General features: G+C 45.2%; 1 protein-coding gene across 1 annotated transcript; it reads left to right on the top strand.

Annotated features, from left to right (window-relative positions):
* Nucleotides 1-963: 963 nt before the first annotated feature.
* Nucleotides 964-19951, top strand: LOC115546729 (putative nuclease HARBI1). The gene is made up of 4 exons (XM_030360436.1): nucleotides 964-1346; nucleotides 1447-1605; nucleotides 1694-1823; nucleotides 19778-19951. Exons 1-4 carry the CDS (start codon nucleotides 976-978, stop codon nucleotides 19949-19951), a joined length of 834 nt encoding a protein of 277 aa, XP_030216296.1. The 5' UTR covers nucleotides 964-975.
* The last annotated feature ends 4191 nt before the right edge of the window (nucleotides 19952-24142 follow it).

Here is a 24142-nt window from a genome sequence, read left to right as displayed (position 1 = left end):
AAGAAGCAACGCAAGTCATTGGGGAGCTTCTTCAAAAAGCAGAGTCAAGATGAAGATGACTTGCCTCTCACTGAAGAACAAAAAGTGGAGAGTGAGCTAGAAAGGTACCTGATGTGCCCTGATGCAGACAGTGAGTCTGAACCCCTGGACTGGTGGAGGCTCCATGGACACAACTCTCCAAGATTGTCTCGGCAAAAAAGTACTTATGCATCCCAGCCACCAGTAGCCCCTCAGAAAGAATTTTTAGTACTGGGGGTAATATTGTTACATGCACCAGGGCAGCTTTAAAACCAGAGAAGGTCAACCAGCTGGTGTTCCTAGCACAAAACCTTGAGTGAAATATATATTAGTAGTTCAGACGTTAGTTCAGACGTTAGTTCAGATGTTAAGGTTGTCTACCTCAGCTTTCTTGAAGTTCTTCTTTGTTTACTAAACACTGCATATATTTAAAAAAGAAATGTTATTCACCAGGGGCCGGTTGCACCAGCTGGGCGTAAGCCTGGTCGTAACTACGCCTGGTCGTAACTTGGCGTTCTAAGTCCAACCTAACCGTTACGCCGGTTGCACCAACTGGGCTTATTGTTCTTTTCACTAAGACCAAGGCGTAAATCCTACGCCTGGTCAGGGGGAGGCGTGGAGTCGAAATTTCTGCTGTTTCCATAGCAATTACAATAATAAAAAAAAACGTTACAATCAATCCATCCAGCGCTACCATGGCACGTATGATCCAATGAGCGGGCATTTAGACGGGAAAGGGTAATTAGGGACAGAAGCAATCCATTGGACATTTATAATGACGAGGAGCTGATTGAGAGGTTTCGATTCTGTAGGAGAGATCTGTTTGAATTAATAGAAGAGCTGCCACCGGATTTACAGTTCGTGTCGGACCGCAGTGCAGCGCTACCACCGTCCTTGCAACTGCTGATTGCGCTTCGTTTTTTCGCAAACGGGGCTTTTCAGAACACAGTAAGCTACATGGTGAGGGTCCATAGATCGACCGCCTGTCGGGTTATCCGGAGGGTTTCCCTGGCTTTGAGCCGCCGCATCGCTCGTTATGTCCACCTCCCGAACGAGGAAGAGGCGGCGGCGATGAAGCAATGGTTCCGCCAGGCGTCCGGTATGCCTGGGATCGTGGGCTGCATAGACGGAACCCATGTGCAGATCCAGGCCCCATCTGAGAACGAGTATTTGTACGTTAATCGAAAAGGTTACCATTCGATTAACGTACAAATAGCTTGTGACGCAAATTATAACATCATTAATTTGGTGGCGAGATGGCCTGGATCCACCCACGATTCCCGCATCCTCCGGGAGAGTGCGTTATTACAGGACTTCGAGGAAGGAAGGTAGGCTATAGCCTAGTGTTTTACTAATCAGCTACACTGAAACAATTTGAGCTTCACTTTAAGTAATGAACAGCAACCTAATTAAAGTCTATTTTCATAGGTGCAACGGGCTGCTCCTCGGGGACAGTGGATACCCGCTGAAACGGTGGCTGATGACCCCGCTAATGGCTCCAACAACTGACCAAGAACGGAGGTGTAACACCATACACTCCGCAACTAGGTCAGTTGTTGAGAGATGTATCGGGGTTCTCAAACGCAGGTAAACCATAAGTAATATGCATCCCTTAAAAAGACATAAAAAAAATGTATAGGCTAGATATAGATGTAATTTTTCTTATTTTGTTTAGGTTTCACTGTCTTCATGGGGAGATGCGGATGCACCCAGAACGGGTCTGCACAGTAATGGCTGCGTGCACAGTTCTGCACAACATTTGCATCACCAAAAGAATCCCCCTCCCCGGACACCATCAGCCACCGGTGCCATGCCGTAATTCCGACGCCTCATTGTTCCGACGTCTCAATGGTCCGAAATATTTCCTATTAGATCGACATGCCACTAGTATGCCGACGGTTCAATGTTACGAAAACGGAACCCATTGTTCCGAAGGGCCGTTTGTCCGATAAGTCAAACAAGAGGCGCATTAGGCCGACGGTTCAATATTCCGAATATGCCTACATATAAAGAGCTGTATATCTCTCTCTCTCTCTGAGAGCAAAGTGACATAAAGAGAGTGAGAGAGAGAGAGCGCAAGCGAGGTATAAAACTCTATATGTAGGCCTATTCGGCATATTGAACCGTCGGCCTCCTTGTTGAAAAGTCAGACAAACGGCCCTTCGGAACAATGGGTTCCGTTTTCGCAACATTGAACCGTCGGCATAGTGGTATGTCGATCTAATGGGAAATATTTCGGACCATTGAGACGTCGGAACAATGAGGTGTCGGAATTACGGGCAGGCCCCCAGCCACCGGCAGTCCCCGAGGAAGATGTGCGTCAAGCCACTCGGCCTGAGGACATCGCTGGCAGAATAGTCCGTGCTCAGCTCATTAATCAGTTGTAAATATTGTTTTAATTAAGTATATTTGTTTTTTATAGGCCGACACGAGCTGTAAATCCGGTGACAGCTCTTCTATTTATTCGAACATATCTCTCCTACAGAATCGAAACACCTCAATTAGCTCCTTGTCATTTGATGATGTTCACTGCATTGCTTCTGTCAAAAATAACCATTCCCGTCTAAATGCCTGCTCGTTGTAAACCAGACAATACATATTGTACTCACTTTCGTTTGCAGTGTTTTATTGTTATGCATTAAAAAAATTGATGAACAAAAATGAATGAAAGAATGAATGAAAGGAATATTTATTTCGGTGTCCGACAGCATCTACATTTGAACAGTATAAAGTAAAACATTAAAACACAGAAAATATAATATAATAAATATAAATATAATATAATAAATAAATATAATCAAACAATTATCCTCTAACTCTAAAATATTTATTTACATGTTTGTACAGGGATGGTCACGGTTGGTCTTCAAAAATAATGGTTTGGGGCCTAATTTGTTGCTGGAGCAACTGTATTTGGAGCCGTAATTTAATTTGTTCTAATTAAAAAAATTTGGTCTCTGCCTCTAATTTAATTGTCTCCTTCTCCACCCGGATAATTTCTTTCTCCATGAGGACCTGTTGTAGGTCCTCACTTCTCCTCCGCTTCGTTGCCGGGGGTGGGGATGAAATTGGACAGGAAGGGGTTGCCACTGCTGGTTCTATTGGTGGTGGTGGTGTTGACCTGGTACTAGTGGCACTTTCCAAGTCTGAAACAAAATGTGAATTTATTAATTCTGGGCAATAAGGCTAGCCCTGCTTATTCAACTAACAAACCATCCTCAATAAATATGCTAGGATACATACCTTCTTCCAACGGCTCCGGCGGTTGAGGCAGCCGCTGTCCACCCCGTCCAACCCGACGAAGGCTGGTGAATCCTCCCCAAAAATAGTGACAATAATGTCACTATAAGGTGACGTTTTCGGGGGAGGACCACCGCCGGTAGGATGGTGCTTTTGAGCAGACACGTCCTTCTTGGCCCGGGACAGGAGGTCTTTCCACTTTTTTTTTATGTCACCATCCGTCCGATGACAGCCGGAGTCCGAACAGCTGTTCAGACTCTCCATGACAAATCGCCATGTCTCCTGCTTTGTTTTGTTAGTATTAACATTGGACTGCTTGGCAGTCAGTGCCGTCTTATTCTCGCTGTACAATTCGATAAATTTTCTTATTTCCATGTCGGTGAAGTTTCCCTTCCTCTTTCGGTTTTCCTCCATCATGTCGGATATTGGTAAAATAGTAAATAGCTGTTGGCACGAGGTATCCTAGCAACGCGGTGATATGCGCATTCCATGGAACATTCACATGGCCGCGCATGGTTAAGACCGGGCGTAGTTAGCTATAAAATTCAAAGATTAGCCGCACCGTTATATAAGCCGGAGGAAAAAAGGCGCGGCTTATAGTCCGAAAATTACGGTAGGTCATACAAATTATCGATAATTATCGATATCGACCGATATGAAACACTTATATCGTGATACAGTTTTCAGCCATATCGCCCAGCCCTAGTAGGGACAATATGCTAGTGAAAATGTTCCTGTTTACTATCAGACAGTGCAATAATGATAATAGCAAAAATCTGACCTTTCTGACATGCACTCTGCTGTGTGACTTCCTATTTTTTGATTCCTTCAGCGTTTACCATGGGTGCGATTCTAGAAAGTGGATATGCCAATTTACGGCACAATCCTGAGTAAAACAGTGGCGTACACTTGTGCACTGCTAGAGCGCGTCAAAGTTTGGTGATTGGAATCACATTGGATTATCATGTCAAGAGAAACGCACCCCAGGTGTGGGCAACAGGCCCATCATGTTATAGAAGTAAACACACACAAACGTATTGGCTGCCTGGTGGTTGCGATAGCTTTCAATAATAATTCTCCAGCTTCGCTTTCTCGCTCTCTTCTCTCCGACAGCGAGTTAACAGACACATATCAGCACCAACATAGCCCCGCCTCCCCTCACTCCCTTACTCTGGCAGTAATTCGTCCCTAGTCTCAATGCTGTGTGTTAGGTACAGGTTAGCCAACAGAGCTAGCATGTCAAGTGCAGTGCCTCCGCGACCAGTTTAAGTAGAGAAGGAAAAAGGCAGTAGTGTTGTTTAGAAGTACTTTGGATTTGAGGCAAATTACCAAAAGACGCCTCGTGCCCACTGCCTCCGTCCGTTGACTGATCCCCCATTGACTTTGAATGGGGACGGACGCGCAATGCATTGTGGATCCGTGCGCTGAAGGCTCCGTCAAAAAGTTGAAAAATTTTCAACTTTTTCGGCAGCGATGGATCCGTCATCCAATCAGATCACGTATGCAAATGTAAGCACTGTGACACTACTCGGGCTACGACCCTGGAAATCTCCCCCATCCGTCAGCCACGCCTTCTCACAGTTTTAATTTACCTCTCAGCTGGTTGTTCAGCTGGTTCTATATCAGGGATGCAAACACATGTATGACAAAAAAAGAGAGCTACCCGAAGTCGGAAAAAATGTGACGGCATGATATCCTATTATCATGAGAAGGCCTATGCTATATGCTATATGCCTAGAAAGATAAAAGCTATATTAGTTAATCAGTTAAAAAGACTTTTTAAACTAAGTAAATTTATTTTCACACGCACACAAACACACACCTCTGCATTGGGTTTCGGAGAAGCTGTGCAAAACTTTGTGTAGGTATTGTTGTTGTCACTTTCCTCTGATGAATATCTGCCTTACAGTGTGTATACAGGGCATGTACACCCCTGCTGGCATAATTAATTTCTTTAATGCAGAGTGTGCATTTAGCACATCCTTTTTTCTCGATGTTTTGGAAAAAATCAAACAGTGGAAAGTTATGCTTCACTGAATTCACCTGTCGTGACTTCCAATTTTAGCCCTGACCACTTCCAACTGCACTTGCACCCTGCGTCCTGCTGCACAATAAGTGCATCCTTCTCCGATATTTCCCACCACTATCCTCGGGTCGGGCCGGGCCTTTGATCGAGTTTGATTGATTTATTTTTATTTTTATCATTGGTTTATTGGCCTGATCTGAGGAGAAATCGATGCCATAAACAGAAATATTATAGGCCTTTATTACAGAGGTCTTCTCAATGCCGCGGAACGCTCTGTTCATTTTGGTAGTAGTCCGGTGACTTGTTAACCCCAGCGTCTTCCGTTGCTAAGCGACGTCACCGTCTTTGCGGACAATTTATAATTATTGCTCTGCTGATCAACACTACGAATGCTGGTAACGAATAAATTGTAAAAAGGCACACCATGTGAAGTTATTTTTTTAGTTTTGGCAAGTAGCCGTGTAATAAGCGGGATCATGTAGGCCTATAGAACGTCGCCGGTCATTATAGAAAATAAGCCCCTTCAGGGCGAAGCAAGACGCCTTCGCTGCGCGTCGGTGTACTGTTCGCCCTGTCGGGGCTTATTTTCCCGATAATGACCGGCGTTCTATACATTATCCCTTACATATATATTTAGCAGAGTAGGCCTAGTAACAAATGTGTTAAAATAAATGTTGGGTTGAAATCGGGCCCGGACTCATAATTACAGTTAATGTGTCGTGTAGGGCCGGGCTCGGACAGATCGTGCACGGGCTCGGGCCGGGTCGGGCTTGATTTTTCTGGGCCCGCTCTACTACTCTTCTCTAACGTGCGCATGCGCATCCAATATTTAACCTTTCATGTTGTAGCCTAATAGATAGCATTTTATGTCTGCAGCAACCTATGCCTATAAAGCACTAAATTAGACTTTGACCACTAAATGAATCTAAAGTAGCCTAGCCAACGTAGACTACTTAGCAAAAACAGAATAGGCTATAAACTATAATTTTCCATAAATGTAAATTTTATATTTCTATTGAGTAGTGATTACTTTTGTACAGTAAATTGATGCCTTGACTTGAACCTTTTCTGTTATTGTTATGCCTATATTGACAATATTGTTAGGTAAAAAATACAAGGCAATGCATATTTAATCTTATGTCTATATATTGCTGTAGTAGCCTAGGCTAGGCCTAGTGACAGTTTTTAGTTGTATCCTATAGTTTAGTTTATCCTATTTTATCCTACAGCAAGAAAAGAAGGGATTTTGAAAATAAGATAAACGGGTCCAAAACGGACCTGGGCCAGATGAGCCAGGATCTTTATGAGTCCGTTGCGGTTCCGCTGCGGATGTCTGTATACATTTGCGGGTCCCAAACGGACCCGCCACGGAGGTAAGGTTTTAATCGCGGGTCCAGAGTGGATGCAGCACGGAGCCACTGCGGATCCGCGATCCGCCTTCGTAGCGGATCCGTCACTGAGGTTAAGTGGACGCCGATACGGGTCCGTTTCGCGGGTCCGTTCCGGAAGCCGCAATACCTCCACGGCTGATCCGCCGCGGAGTCCCTTTGCTGTGTGGGATAGCTTATATTTTTTTTTCCTTGCTTTGTTTGTTTTTTTGTCACGTTGATTATTTAATTTATCCATTTGTATTACTCCTTCTGGAAGACGTCATAACATGTTGTTACTGCTGCCATGTTCATTTGGAATTTCAATAAAAATAGCCCACCTTATTAAAAGTTCAACTTTTAATAAGGTGAACTTATTAAAAGTTAAACGCGTGAATTCCAAGCAATTCATGTTTTAAACATTTACTTACTGATGTGATATGACAGCACAAATAATAGGCCCATTTAATTTTTTCCCTCTGTACCGAAGTGTAAAATGTTAGTTTATTTTTGGATAAAGATTTGTATTAAAAAGTGCATCATCAAAAGAAACGTGCGATACAACGTCATGGTATCCGACTGGTGTCCCTGGCGGAAGTTGCTGTTTTTCCTTTCCCTCAGGTGAGAGCAAGCATGCTCCGGCATTTTGGACATTGAGGCCCCTTTCTGGTTAGTCTACAGGGTTCCCGCGGATCCTTAAAAAGTCTTAAATTAAAAGTCCACTACTTCCGGCCATAAATTATTAGTCCATAAATAAAAAAAAGGCCTTAAAAAGCATTAAAAAGTCCTAAATACATCTTTCAAAAGTCTTAACATTTTTAACACATGGTAAGTAGGATTTTATGATTGTAATTAGCCTCAAATGTAAAAAATATTTTTTAATATAAATGAATAGCAGTAATGTTGCGCAATCACGAGAGCGGAACCAACGTAACATTTGTTTGCGGCCGTGACTCAGAGCAGATGCACGTTGTTCAGGTAGCTGACAGCTGTAGCAGCATTAGTAGCAGTCGGCCCACATCATGGGAAAGTGTAAATTTAACGAACTTTGGCTATCCAACAAGGATTTTTCTGACTGGCTGAAACCGGTACCCGGCAATTTATATGAGGCACGGGGGATTTTGTGCAAGAAATGTTTTAAGCTCGGCACGATAAGAAGAAAAGCATTGGAGTCCCACATGCAGAGCGCGAAACACAAAGCCTCAACATCAAGCTATCACCAAACGCCAGGTATTTCCTAGTTCTGTTCCGCTCTCGTTTCTACCGTGCCTCGAACCCCATCTCGGATATCAACAACCGGGACAGCAGCAACAAATCTCCGGACAATGTTAGGTTGCACGCCAACGATGAAAGCTGAGTTACTGTGGTGTCTGAACACCGTGACAAGACACCAATCATATAAGTCAAATGAGGGAATTGGAGACTTATTCCGTGCCATGTTCCCAGACTCGGATAGTGCCCACTCCTTTGCATGCGGTTCCGACAAGACGGCCTACATCAGCAAGTTTGGAATAGCCCCGTACATTTCAGAGCAGCTTGTTGCGGATGCTAACAAGGATGCGCTTGTTTTAATGTTTGATGAGAGCTTCAACCGGACCACGAAAACCAAACAAATGGATTTGCATGTCCGCTATTGGTGCGAGGATCACGTCCAGTCCAAATATGCGGGATCGCAGTTCCTGTGACATGGAACAGCCAAGGATTTACTACGCCATTTCAAAGTAAGTAGTCTGCACACCTAGGTCTTTAACCTTTTAATTAGGGGTGTAATGGTACACGTATTTGTACCGAACCGCCACGGTACAGGCACTTCGGAGTACGTAAATGTGGCGTACATAGCGGGCAACGATCGTCGAATAGTCGGAGTCACGTAGAATATTGAATAATGAATGTGACTATCGTTATTTATTACACAGCTCTTCTCAATGCTGTTGAATGCTCCGTTGACCTGCATGGGCCTTCACAACTTCCAGTGGTGAATAGCGTCCTCGGTTGCTAAGCGACGTCAATGTCTTTGGCGGACTATTTCTCTGCTGATCAACACGCCAACGGCGGTGCAAAGTGACCATTCCCCCATTAGTGGGCCCCGATTTGACCCACTGGGGCGATACACGAACTCTAGCGAGAGGGGTGCCGTTGGGCAGAGCAACGTCACACATCTCGGTGTTCACGGATGCTTCTCTGTCGGGCTGGGGAGGAACATGCGAGTTTCACGTAGTGGGCGGCGTTTGGCCCCCCCCCGTGACCATGCATATAAACGCATTGGAGCTCCTCACTGTGTTGAAAGTGGTCCAACACTTTGCCCCATTGTTGACAAATCAACACGTAATGATTCGCACGGACAACAAGGCGACAGCAGCAAACATAAATCACCAAGGGGGCGTGCGCCCGGCACAGCTGCTGAGCATAGCGAGACAGCTGTTATGCTGGGCGCACAAGCCCTTGCTCTCCATCAGAGCAGCGTACATCCCCGGTGTCCTGAACAGAGGGGCCGACATAATGTCGAGGGGGGGGTCCCCAACCAGGAGACTGCACCACGATCTGATCAATCTGATATGGAGCGAGTTTGGGAAGGCGGAGGTCGACCGATTCGCCACGCGGGAGAACACACAGTGCGAGCTGTGGTTCTCTCTCAGCGCGAAGGACGAACCCCCACTCGGGGTGGATGCGTTCGCTCACAGACCGTGGCCGAACACACTCCTGTACGCTTTCCCACCCGTCCCCCTGATTCCCCAAGTCTTGGACCGAGTCGGCTGTTTATGATTCTCATAGCACCGCAACGCACGAGTGCACCGTGGTTTCCCTGCCTCCAGCGTCTGCTCTCAGGGCCGCCGAAGGAACTCCCTTGGCGGCGGGACGCTCTCTCACAGGCAGTGGGGGGGCAATCATAGATTACCCAGAGATCGGCCAGTGCTTGTGGGCCTGGCCGCTGAACGCGAGCACCTAGAGCAGGGGTCTCAAACTCGCTGCCCGCGGGCCAATTGCGGCCCGCGGGATGATATTTTGTGGCCCCCTACTTGATATCAAAGTTAAGTGTTAGTGCGGCCCGCACGTTTTAATTTCTTTCTTTTTTTTTTGCCGAGTCGCTGCGCTTGCCCGTTGATGGCCTCATTTATAAAGCTTGCTGCGCACAAAAACCTTGCATAAGACGGAGGTGAAATGTACTAGGCCAACGGTATGGCTTCTCCCAAGTCTGTGTGCACTGGAGATACGCCCTTTCTGTGTGTATCTCTTTCCAAACACCATGCACCTGACCAGGTTCTCTCCTGTGTGACTCCTCTGATGTATTTCGATCTTACTGAAGCATCTGAAACTAACCGCTTAGCAACCGAGTTCCTGAAGTTGTGGAGCTTCATATCCCTGAGCATGAAATGTGCGTCAGTTTTTTTTTCCACTGCAAACGTTGTTAGGCTATTTATAGAAAATGGGAGTGGGAAAGTGGGAGAGGAAATATCGACGTGTGAAAAAGTGTTTTGTATGAAGTTGAGGCCGACACATATTAATCTAAATTTATATATCATAAGTTACACATGTATTAAAAAAAAATTCGGGTTGAAATCGGGCTCGGGCTCATAATTACAGTTAATGTGTCGGGCCGGGCCGGGCTCGTACAGAACATGCACGGGCCGGGCCGGGCTTGACACACACACACACACACACACACACACACACACACACACACACACACACACACACACACACACACACACACACACACACACACACACCCCAACGTTTGCGGTGAAAAATGCTTATGCACATTTCACCCCGTCTTCGCAAGGTTGTTGGGCGCAGCAAGCTTTATAAAAAAATAGATATATAAAGCCCTGGGCTTTATATATGTATATATTTTTTTTTAAATAAAGCCTTTGCTGTGAAAGGGTTGTGACCCCTTCCGGAGGGGCTTGTTGTCAAGTTTGCTAACGCGAATAAGCAACATTAGTCGCTTGGTTGAAACGTGATTCCGGAGTGACACAAAGTGGAAGGAAAATATATCCTGTTCTCCAGCCCCAGTCATGTCTTTCTCAAAACCTGCCGTGAATAGAAAGGTTAATGACGAGCACAGACTATTTCAGGAAAAGTGGGAGACGGAATACTTTTTTGTAGAGCACAGGGGCATCCCAACGTGTTTTATATGCACAGAGAAAGTTGCGGTGCAAAAAAGCATTCATGTTACAGAACTGTTAATAGTAAAGCTTGAGAAGACTGGATATTTGTACTTTTTTGTGGAAAACTTGATGCGGCCCAGCCTCACCCAGAATCTACCTCCAGCGGAGGTAGATTCTGAGACCCTAGAGGGTCTCGGCCTCTCCCAGGAGGTCGTACGGACCATCCAGGGTGCCAGAGCTGACTCCACCAGAGCATGTTACTCGGCTAAATGGTCGGCTTTCCAGAAATGGTGCACGGAGAGAGCTTGTGATCCCATCTCCTGCCCTTTGCCGCGTGTGCTCTCTTTCCTCCAGACACTGATGGAAAGAGGGCTGGCCTTTAGCACGGTTAAGACTTACGCGGCTGCTGTTTCATCATGCCACGAAGGCTTCGGGGATAAACCTGTTTTCAGTCTGGTACTGATCGGGACCAATATCGTGCTTCGCCCTTTAACCCAATAGCGATAGCCTTAAAAGGCGAAGCCTATACGACATAGAAAGATAGTTACGTATTGTAACTCTAGATTCTATGAGTATAGGCGCAGCCTTTTAAGTGTCGGCCTCATTGTCCTTTAAATAGCTGAAGAAAAGCTGTTTATTGGGAGCAGAACGTCCGCCGGCGCCCGCTTATATCTGCGGACTGCGGACGTCGTTGAGGCCCACGCTGTTGGTGGGCGGGGATTACAAATTTTTCAGTGCTACGGCTCACGCCTAGGGATAACCCAATAGCGATAGCCTTAAAAGGCGAAGCCTATACGACATAGAATCTAGAGTTACAATACGTAACTATTGTTTTCCCCCAAAGCAGCTCAAGTGGGCGGTTCCTTCTGTCCCCGGATTAGCCCTGGCGGCTGAGTGGTGCAGGGCCCAGCCAACCAGAGAGCGATAGCGCCGTGGAGGTGTATAAAAGCCTGATGTGCCTTACAAGCAGCGGCAGACACCTGTAGGGAATGAAGGCATGTAGTCGCATTCTGTTGAGCGCAAGAGTTTGCCTTTGTGTGTTCCCAGATTTGGGCCAGGGTAAGAGGAATCTCTCCTGTACTGATATTGTTCACTTGCACTCCCATTTAGGTTTTTCACTGTTTAGACACACTAGGTTTAGGGGGTGCTGATCATTTGTATTTCTGTTTCGTTATGCTAGAGTAGCCAGTTAGGGTTTGTTTTAGGACTATTCGTGTTTAGTTATTAGATAGGTAGCTCCATTCTATTTTAAGAAGCTCTCTTTTGGTTATATTTGTTTATTTGCTTTGACAGCAACTAACGGCCCTTTTCTGACAGTTGTTCCTTTCTATTCCTTTGTCGGAATGTAATAAAGCACAATAATTACAATCCCAATCCATCGGGTTGTGTGTGTTACTTCCATTTCCCCCCTTAACGAGTAGGGGTCGTAACAGATGAATTTACTTATCTAATATTTCATAACAGAGAAAGCTTTTGTCACAAATATGACTTTCTATGAACAATGCAATAATCAATGCAGCTTGCATTATAACACAATATGGAAGCATTCAAAAAATAGGTTTCAGTTTTATTTCCTGTCTAATCTTTCTTTTCTATGTCATTAAAGGAAAAGCTGCTCATGAATTAGAAGGAGTTCTTCTGTCTGGCTGTGAGTTTGAGTGCATGCTATGCGTAGGCTGAATCGTGTCAAGACAAATCAGATTGGCCAATACACACTGAAGATAAATTCAATAATTTTAAAATTACAAAAATGATCCCTCTCTGGCGAACAGAATGTTGCAGCAGGCAAAAAAATGTATCCTTTTTTTAAAATTCAGATTATTAATTTATCTGCATCGAGACAGAATCATTTTAGCGAGAATCGCGATGCATCGAAGAATTTTATTTTTCCCACCCCTATTAAACACTCACGAAGGACCAATGTAGACTTCACTCGTTACAACATCCTAAGCAAATTGCCCGCAAAAAAAATCCCCTACAGTTTAGGATAATCACACAGGTTATGAGAGAACATATTTATGTCAGAATAGGCCTACCAGGCTCGAAGTCTAACGTCACATATCTCAATCAGACAAAACAACTATAACCACATTGGCATAGCAATCGCACCATGTGTAGCTGCTAGTAGCTGCAATCTATATATACCTTGTATATGTACAATGCATACTAGCTGGAGCACCAACCAGAATCAGATCACAATCGCTTAGGACCGTGGGTAACCTTTGGCCAGATCATCACGAGCAAACAAAACCAGCAGCAAAGTTTACGTAAACTAATTTCTTACCTTATGTGGCCCTCCACATGCAGGCTAGATGATGTATCCATATCGTTATCCAGTGTCACAAACATGCTTTTTACAGGAAGCAAAAGGATCGGCTATTTTCTGAATAAAAATGTCAATTTTGGCTGTCTGTCTTGAAACTTCTCCATTATAACGCTGTGTACAGACAGCACATGTTCACCCTCCTCCCCCTTGCGATGACATTAAATATAATTTAACAAATTATACAAACAACAAAAAAGGCTTAAGTCGCAAGGCTATTTAACTGGATCCATAATGTTTAAGAGAAAAGCTGGAACCGATATAAGATCCTTAATCAGCTGGCAAAAATCACCTTGTTTTACGTTGTTTGATATTAACTCAGTTAACTGCTAGTTCTCATCTATTGCTAACGTTAACGGTCAGCTAGCAGTAACAATGCAGTTAGCTACATACAGGCTTTAGCTACAGTCTATGCTTTGGCTACTACAAATTTCTGTCTTCCACTTTTATTGGTTGAGTGGAATAACTTTTGTACAGTAGCGATGGTTTCTAGTGTTCCATATACATCTCAAGTTAATTCCATGATATTGTGTTAGCCTTCGCTAGTACTAGAAGTCATAAAAGCTAGCCTTCCAAGTTCACGTTTTCGATCTGAATGCGCCACCATGGGAATGCACCGATTCCGCTGTCATTTTACCACGCCATGTTTCTACAGTGGCTGACAGTCGACAAATCATACGACTAGATACCAAAATGTGTTTTTCACATGTTTGTAATCTGCGGATTTACCAGTAGATGTCCCTATATGATTATCAATACTGTACATAAAAAAAACAGAATTTTCCCCAAATCAAAACCAAACACAAGTGCCAATAAATGTTTGTTTTATTTATGAACCATCTGTCATCAGAAAAAGGAACCAAGTGCAACAGAACAAAACAAAGAAGTACAGGGACCGGGAGCTGTGGAGGTGAGGGTCACATAAGGAAAACTTGAACATTCAGAAACAATAACATGAAACATTACGAACAAAGTTTAGCATTTTCATAAGGAATAGGAACTGAGTGGAACAGAACTTATCAAAGAAGCACAGGAACAGGGGGTTGAGAATGTAGTGGTGCAGCAGGTGTGGTTTCTAAAAAAAAGATGCTATTGCACAAAACATACACTAGACAATTATAGTGAAGTTGGCAGGGCTACAACTACAAATAAAAAAATAGTAAGTTGTAGATGAAAGAAAAAGGCAACACGATGGCAATAATGAACAATTAAAACAAACAAAAAAAAACATTTCAGAGAACTATTTACAGAAATACTACAAAATTATCATCCATGTCACTGACTACATTACAGGAGGAGGTGCCTAACCAGGAGGGACAACAGGATAACCCTTCCCAAACAGCGGAAGAGCTCAATACCCCTGAGCAGGGCTCTACGCTAACTTTTTTTTTCAGGAGCACTCGTGCCCCTAAGTTAAAAAATGTAGGAGCACAGAAAAAAAAACGGGGGCACAACAGGTTTTTGTTAAGAACATTTATTAGCGTGCAGAAATTGCACAAACCAACCGCACCAACTTACTAAAACTAAATTAATACAAATAGACAAGATTACATTTAGGCTACACAATACAGCACCAATTTACTAAAGATAAATAGACAAGATCACATTTAGGCTACACAAAAATCATGACGGGCTCGGAATCACTTGGCCATGACTTGTAGTTGGGTCGACGTGACCATTTTCCAGCTGACAGCCAGTGTTCGGCACATTTAGTGGGATCAAATAATTCAAGTGAGGGGCCCTCTGTAGTGATCCTGATAAGATCCTCTGTGGTGGAGACATGCAAGCAGCTCCTCAAAGAGCTTTTGAGGCGTTTCTGCGCAGAGAAGCCCCGCTCACACTGTGCAGAAGAAATTGGGAGGACCAACAATATGTCCACAGGGTGTAGGATGTTCTGTAAGTAATTTAAAAGGGACTCATACTAACTGATCAAAATAAATATCTACATACCAGAAATACCTCATTACAATTAAAGTACAACCTTCCATTTAAGTGCTGAATTGTATGTTACCTTGTAGTCAGTTCTGTATGGCTCTTTGGTTGAAACTGTTTGCCATAAGCTGCTGTAGGACTTGTCCTTAAACGTGTGGCTGACGAGGGTCTTCAAACTCTGCCATTCCCCTGACAAAGCATCCATCTGGCATCCAGAGCTAGAGAGAGAAAAACATAGGCTTGTCCCTCATCTGTTTCATAATCTGGTAACCCATCAAATCTATGATATTAGACAGCAACGTGCCTTGTAAGGACATGACGAAAATGCTCCATTAGGGCCTCCAACTGATCGTTGCCATAATCAACCAGTTCATGGGTATTCTCAGGCCAGGAGTCATGATGAAAGATTTTCATGCAATTCACTGCAGAGTAGTCTTCGAGTGGTAGACCCGTTAAGAAAAAATTATGGAAAAATAACAGAACATACCTAGTTATAGCATCCATTAGCTTGTGCACACAACATGTACAGAATATTTCACACAGACATGTAAAAGACATGTGATGGTGATTAAAATTGATTGAATAGATTCTCAAGATTTCTTCCTTGCTGATTCAAGGGAGTTTTTTCTTGCCCGTGTGGGGGCATGGGTAAAGGGGGGTGTCACAAATATTTGGCCTGTTAAGCCCTTTGAGACTGTAATGGTGATTAAGGGCTATACAAATAAAATTGAATTGAAATGAGATCTCTTCCTGCCCTTGTAGACATTCCATGAACTGACGTAGCATGCCTCCTCTTTGCGGTGTTTCCTGCATAGCATGCAACACCATCACTGTCTTTCTCAGCGCTGAGATGGCTTGAAGAAAAATTAGGTCGTTCTTCTGCAGAACGCAACTGAGCAAGGCCAGTTCATTAAACACGTCAGCCAGGAAATGGCTAAATGCGCAGAAGTTAATCTCGTGCATTCCCTTCCTAATCTGAACAGGGGCAGTTAGAAAAAATACCTTGTTTAGATTTTAAGTGATATATCCCAAAATAAATCAAGTCACTTTGATAAGCAATGTGTACTATGGTTTTGTAAAACTTACCTTCTTTGCACGCCCTTGAATTTCAGCACTGGCTGCTGAGGAGGGAAGGTGGTCCATGTGGCGCAAAACAGCCGAATACTGACCACTGTCAGTTGACAGACTCCCTTCTTTTCCTGCACGAAGGAACACACTCAGTGCCCGGTGTACATGGGGAATCCACCTCGTCCCTTTTACGCTTGAAGGAGAGCAGACCCTCACACCTAGCTCTTCTCCAATCAGGTTCAGCTCACGCCTGGATTTAGGGCTCTGGTGGTACGTCTTCCACACAAGATGGAGAAGGTCATAGACTTTGGCCACCATTGTCTCATTGAGCTGCAGGTTGAGACTGGCCAACTCCAACCTAGACATTGACAACAAACACAGACAAATCTTAGAGCAGTAACCTTTTACTAATGGGCAAATGCATACAATCAACCATGACATTCTGTAATATAGTTAGGGCACACTGTTTGTACATTCACCTGTGAAGCATGCAATGAATGGGAATTACATGCTGTCCGTCTGCCTGTTTGAGTAGAGCACTCACTCACTCCCCTATGCACACCCATGTTGACTGAAGCGCCATCTGCACCAAATGCGACACACTTGGCCTTCCAGTCGCATATACCATGTCCAAAGCATTAAATACTGCATTGGTTCCAGCCAGGAAACCTTAAGAAAAAAAAGAGTAAAATTCCTTAAAGTAGCCTTTTTTTTGTCCACAGATTCATATTCTGTGTAAGTCATTTTGCATTAATTTCATTAATAATGTTAGCCTATAGGACTAACTATTGTTGTAGACATGACATTCACATTTCAGTCCCCTTTTAATATTTTTTCCCCTTTACCATTGGACTTTATATAATACACCACCATTAAATACCTAAACTTAATATAAATATACACATTTACATTATAAACGCACACACACACCACCATCAATCATCATTGCATTTCAGAATAACTAGGAGAGCTAGGCCTATACGATTGGTGAAGAAGATAAATTGTGGGGCTGTGTGATTAATATAAAAACATAGAATTTCTTTGCCACTCACTTTGCGCATGAGCGTGTAAGAGAGCCTGTTGGCCGACGAGGCGGGTCACCGGTCTGCCATCCTCCACGAAGCGCACATACACAATCTCACACTCCGTGTTTGATATGTCCGTATCGCCATCTATCAGGACTGCGAGGTAACGGGCCGCTTGTAGCTGGGCAGCGAGAGTGTCTTTGATGCCTTCCGCTATTTGACCGACCATCTCAGCACATCTCACATCATTGGCATATGTGGAATTGATGTTTAATCCATTTTTATGGTGAAGGGCAATCATCGGTCCAAATTTAGTGAACGCTATCTCGTCCTTTGCGATCACATACGCTATGTTAAATTTAACCTTCAGCTGCCGGAGCGCGTCCTGATTTGAGATAGCCACTTGTCTGCCAACGGAGGCTTCCACCGTACCAGGGTTATTGGGCTGGGTGCGATTTATATATAAATCGCGACATCGAGAATGTCGAACGGACTCGCTGTGTTTCACCACAGCATCGCGTTTTAGATTAGGGTTCCCCGTTATAAACAGAAGAGCCTGCCATTGCCGATGGGGCTTCCTTACAAAATTTACAGAACATTTTCATGTTCTTGGGATCATAAAGTAGCCACCCGAAATCCTTCAACCAGTCGGGGTTGAATTTGTAGACTTTATCGATTACAGTAACTTTCTCCACTCTAACCTTCTTCCTGGCGATTTCTTCCTCTTCCTCTCTTTGTTTGTGTTTTCCCATCATTCTTTTTGAAAAACGCAGTTATGCCTTGCATATTTGTTTTAGCTTAGTAGTTAGCGGTGTTGAGATGTGCAATATCACATACAGCGAGAGGCGCTCGAGCAGCGATCCAACCAAAATAGATCCCAGCTGAGCGGACTGTTGCCAAGCAACATATAAAACACCATACACGAAGAATGCGGAGTGATTTACAGTTTGGTGAAAAGTCTGAGTGACGTTTTACGCTCATATCAGCGCTCCTGCAGAGCACATGGAATGAAAAAAAAAAAAGTGCCGGAGAAGTCACTCGCACACGTGCTCCTGTTGTTTTTCTCGTTCGCACGCTGAAATATTCACTCGCAAATGCGAGTGAAATGGGCGCACTGTAGAGCCCTGCCCCTGACGATATTTTAGTTTCCCCATACCAACCAGCTGTAAAGCTAATTGAGCCACAAACTGCCCAACCGCACTCTCCGATTCCAGGAGAGCTGGATCAAAGAATACCCCTGGCTACGTTACAGTTCTGCAATTAAGGGAGTTTTGTGTTTCTACTGTGTAAATGCCTTTAAACATAATATTCCAACTATGGCCAGAAATACTGAACAAACCTTAATTTCCTTGGGGTTCAGGGACTGGAAGAAGGGTAAGGAAGCGTTCAACAAGCACACCAACAGTAAGGCACACATTGTTGCTGTAAACACACACACACATACACACAACTCAGTCAGGATGCAACTTTGCAGCATCTCAGAAAGTTCACAAGAGGCAGCCAGGTCAGCACTGGTACAGATTGTGAGTTCAGTGAGGTACCTTGCTAGACAGGGATTAGCTCTCAGAGGCCATGACAATGATGAGGGAAACTTCAAGCAGCATCTGCAGGAGAAGCCTGACGCCCCGTGCCCACTACCTCCGTCCGTTGACTGATCCCCATTGACTTTGAATGGGGACGGACGCGCAATGCATTGTGGATCCGTCCGTTCCGTTGGAGCCTTCGGCTCAGTCAAGAAGTTGAAAACTTTTCGGCAGCGACGGATCCGTCATCCAATCAGATCACGTATGCAAATTTAAGCACTGAGACGCGACTCGGGCTCTGACGATACTGTAAAGCTGGAAAGTGATGAGAAGTTAATTGAAAAATGGAGGACAAACTTATAATCGCCGTTGGTTCTCGGCCAATTTTGTACGACCAGTCCATGTACACATACAGGGACATCAGACTAAAAGATCGGGCATGGCAAGATGTGTCATTGGAGGTGGGGGAAACAGGTAACATGTATTTCCTTTCTGATTATTTTCGATGTATGTACTACTTTTCAAATGAATCAGTGTTGAATGACTGCTAGCAGTACAGCATGCATGGTCCAGCATTTGCATCCTCCAAAATATCTAATTAACTGCTACCTAGAATGTATAGTTGCAATTGCTGACACATGTTTAAACATGCACTTTCTGTATACATATGCGTTTTGGAAACAATATCCCTGTATTTATTAATTCGATTTGGACCGTGCATGCAGAATCCAAAAACATAACATAGCAGCTACAGCATAGCTACTGATACATAGATTTTAAAGAGTACATAGACAGACAGAAAATAATAATGAAAAGAATGAAGTAGATTGTAATGTGATCAATCATTTTATTTCATATATTTATTTACAGTGCCTGAATGTATGAAGAGGTGGAGATCCCTCAGGGACCGATATCGGAGGGAGAGGGTGAAGGAGAAGGAAGCCCAGAGGAGTGGGGCAGGGGCCAGTGAGAAGCAGCATGTATGGAGGTACATGGGGGTGATGGGCTTCCTAGCGCCATTCCTCCAAAATAGAGGGACCACCTCCAACCTCCAGCATCGGAACCCATCCCCGGTGTCGGTGATTGCGGTGACAGAGGAGCATGGACGAGGGTCACATGAAGAGGCAGGTGCGCTGTCACCCGTAGCACCAGCAGCCGATAAAGCAGCCACAGCCCCGGCCCCAGCCCCAGCCCCGGCCACGGCCCCAGCCACGGGCCCAGCCCCAGCCCCAGCCCCAGCCCCAGCCACGGCCCCAGCAGCGGACGGTGGACCTGTGGGTAGGAGCCAGTGGCGTGGCCCCCAGAAGAGGGCAGGGGTAGGAAGCGACATAGGACTGAGATGTCCTCTTTTGAGCAGGGCCTCTTTTATGTCACTCCTCCCCGCCATGAGGAGGCTCTCCAGTCCAAGTAGAGCCATGGTGCGGTACGAGGTGTACCAAATCGTTTCAAGGGCGGATATGGCAGCGCTACAGAATAGGGAGGTTCGGGAGAATGACAGTGAGTGAGTGAGTGACTGAGTGTGTGAGGTTATGTTTGTTACATTGTTAAGTTATGGTGTTTGTCGTTTTGTTGTTCTGTTCTTTGTGTTCTTAATTAAAAAAAATACTTTCATTGTGATGTGTTCCTTTTATAATACATTATAATTTGGAAGTGGAATTATGTTAGATTAATATTAGCATATTAATAAATTATTCAGTACACTTGCAGGAAGACAATAGGGATTCTTGAAAGCTGGCTCAAGTCATCTTTGAAAAAACAAAACCAGATCATTAACAATCATTATTACAGTTACTTTTAAAACTTAACATTGAGCAAATGTACAATGTATACGCAGGTATAGGAAGGTGCAGGTGTAGTTGGAATATGCTTCTTTTCTTAAGATATGGGTAGCTCTTAAAAGAGCTGTTTGGTTGAAGAGCCTTTGTGTTGCTAGGCTCTTGGCTGCCATGGCACTGCACCCTCCTCGTTGAAGAACGCACAGTAGGCCTCCCGCATCTGGATGGTCAGTCTGGTGGCGTTGTTGGAGCCCATCCTGGGTGCATCACGCAGGGCTTCAGGATCAGTCGATGGGATTATTATTATTCTCCCCTGCAGCTTCTTCCTCTCAAGAAAGTTGTGCAGCACACAGGTGGCCCTCACACACACCTCAGCTACCACAGGACTGGTGCCAATCACGCGCCGGTACATGCGCCACCTAGATGCCAAGATTCCGAAGGCACATTCCACTACCGGACGAGCCCGGCTGAGGCGGTAGTTGAACACTCGCTTCTCCAGAGTGTGATGTTGTCCAGGGAATGGCCGCAGCAGGTGGGTCATGAGTGGGAACGCCTCATCCCCCACAAACACGTGAGGAAGTGGCCCCCGCTGCTCTGCGCCGGAGATGACACGGGCGGGAGGGAGGTCAAGGGTGCCATCGCGAAGAGCTTCCCCAAACGCGGAGTTACGGAGGGAGCCGCTGTCACTCGTCCTGCCGTAGCCTCCAAGGCCCAATCTCATTCCTTTGCTACATAGAAAATCTCAGCCCTAGCCCTCGCTGTTGCGCGTTCACGCGCCGTGGAGGCATGTCCCAATACTGTTTAAATGTAGATTAAGGGGTAAGGGGGAGGGCTAACATCCCCTCAAAATTGAGATTTTCGATGGGCACCCTCAAAGCGCTTCAGTTCTGACTTGCTCCCACAATACCTCGCGAGAAAACGGAAAATCAAGAAATATCCTAGACAAGATGGAGGGCGAAAAGATGCGACAGGATTGGAAAAACACAAATGTAAGTGTTTTCTCTGTAATTAACTATTAATTATTTTATTGATTATACTCTGCAGCCCGGCCGCGGTCTTCGAAGCCCGGCCGCGGACTCTCGGAAGATCGCGAAAGTCCGATCACGGGCTCTGCAGCCCGGCCGTCTGACTTTCGCGGGCCGCCCGACCCCGGTTCTCGGCCGGGCTGCAGCCCGTGATCTTGCTCTGCAGATCGGCCGAGAACCGGGGTCGGGCGGCCTACTCTGCAGCCCGGCCGTCGGACTTTCGCGGGCCGCCCGACCCCGGTTCTCGGCCGGGCTGCAGCCCGTGATCGTGCTCTGCAGCCCGGCCGAGAACCGGGGTCGGGCGGCCCGCGGAAGTCCGACGGCCGGGCTGCAAGACCGGGCTGGATATCATGTCGTATGATATCCAGATCTTCCATGTTCTAGTGACTCCAGGTTAAAAATAAGCTTTATACTAATATATTATATTATATTAGTAACATTCTATAAGTAATATTATATATACTAATATATTATATTATATTAGTAATATTACATGGTTAATCAATGTATTTTTTGGCAGTACTATATTGTGTACATAGCTATTATATATTGTACGTAACATATGGCCATATCACCCAGTTCTGGCATATAATTCCTAATTCCTTCTTATTCGTTTTCTTTCAGGACATCGTTGAGTCCACTGCCACCAGCCCCCCCACCTCTCCCTCATGCTCCTCCACCCCAGGCACCTCTTCCACCACCCCAGACACCCCTTCCAAGAGGAGAGTGCCAGGGAGCAGGCGAGGCATGAGGAGAGCGAGGCAAAGTTGGCGGAATGGTGGAGAAGATGTGATTCTCCACCATTCTCTCAAAAGCTGAGAGTGTGTGTGTGTGTGTGTGTATTTTTAGGTGTGCGTGTGTGTGTATTTTTAGATGCTTGTGTGTGTATTTTTAGATGTGTTGTTCAGTGTTTCTTATTTAAATAAAGTGTTTCTTCTAAAGTGTTCTTGTTCATAACCGATTATTATCTAAGGGTGCACTCACACTAGGCCAAAATATAAATACCATTTCAGGTTAAACATCTTTACAATGGGTCTTGCTCGTTGCCCGAGACAATGGCAGCCAGTCTGTCTCTTGTAACATTACCAGGGGTCTGGTTATCTGCTAGGGGGCACGGGGAGGCCATGATGACGTCACAGGGTAGGGTTGTCCCATTTGGTAGGGGATCGGTTAGGGGTAGCAATGAGCATGAGCAATGAGGGTTAGGGTTGAGATGTAGGGTTGAGACAGTGAGCAAAGAAACGGGATTGGGCCCAACATCCACAACCCGGAACAGGTAGTCGGCGTCCACTATGGCGAGGAGGACCAGGGAGAAGGTGCCCTTGTAATTGTGATACAAGGAGACAGAGTTAACTGGAGCTTGTATCACAACATGCTTCCCATCAATCGCTCCGATGCAGTTGGGGAAGTTCCAGCGCCACTCAAACTGCTCGGCCATGGTGCTCCAGTCCGCCCTCGTGGGAACAGACAACTCCTCCTCCACCAAAGCAGTCCAGATGGCACTGGCTACCTCCCGCACTATCCTACACACTGACGAAGTGCCCACACGATAGCTGAAGCCAATCGTGTGAAAGGAATCGCCAGTGGCAAGATACCTAACAAAGAAAGCATTAAAGAAAACACTTCACATATACTTTAAAATATACAGGGCATGAGTCATGACAGCTTAGTTATATTTATTATTCACACATGGTTGCTTGCATACCATGTTCATAGAAAGGCTTTATGATGGAACACATTTATCTGAAACACTCTTCATTGATACATAAATAATCCCATGTGACATCCACAACTAATCTGACTAGATTGTTTACAGATAGCACTACCACATAACCTGAGATTTACCAGGAACACTCTGCACACTACTATGGCTATAGATGGGGGGGATGTCTTCCCTAATTAGGACATTTTATGCAAACAACACCGTGGATGGAAATGGACACCTTTTCTATAGCCTAGCAGTATGTGCACACCAATGAGCTGTATGGAAACGCTAGTTATGTGATCATTAAAAAAAAAAAGTATCCTTACCGTAGGCAAATGGCGAGTCGCTTGGCAGGGCCAATTGCAGAACGAAACCGTGTGTCTGCCACGGTAATGAGAGGACCGACCTTGCCAAGCAACTCGTCGAAGTGGTCCGGAGGCATCCGAAAAATATTGATGGAATAGGAGAGCATCCCGACGCAACTCCTGCACAAGTGCGTGATACTCCCCTCTCTGGTTGCGTGTCCGGAGAACGGGGTGAACCCACCAACGCCGATGCACTCGCTTTCCACGTCGGTGGACCAAAGCACCAGCAACCTGAACTAACACCATCCTTGCTACAACGGGATCCATCTTGCAATGACAACACAGCAAGCAGGAAGAAGCGGGAAGAACCCGGCTTTGTTGTTGTTAGCGGGAAGCGATTTGATTGGCTGACGGATGCATCTGCAAAGACTACTCCCCCATCAGTCAGCCACGCCTTCCCACATCAGTCAACGGACGCATGTAGTGGGCACGGGGCGTCAAGCCCCGTGCCCACTACCTCCTTCAGTCAACGGAGGTGACTTGTTGCGATGCAAGATGACCCGCTTTCCCGCTTTCCAGTATCGTCAGAGCCCGAGTCAGGTCACAGTGCTTAAATTTGCAGACGTGATCTGATTGGATGACGGATCCGTCGCTGCCGAAAAAGTTGAAAATTTTTCAACTTCTTGATTGAGCCGAAGGCT

The sequence above is a fragment of the Gadus morhua genome, chromosome 7 (genome assembly GCF_902167405.1).
Source record: "Gadus morhua chromosome 7, gadMor3.0, whole genome shotgun sequence".
Classification (NCBI taxonomy): domain Eukaryota; kingdom Metazoa; phylum Chordata; class Actinopteri; order Gadiformes; family Gadidae; genus Gadus; species Gadus morhua.
This window is presented reverse-complemented; position numbering and strand designations above follow the sequence as displayed.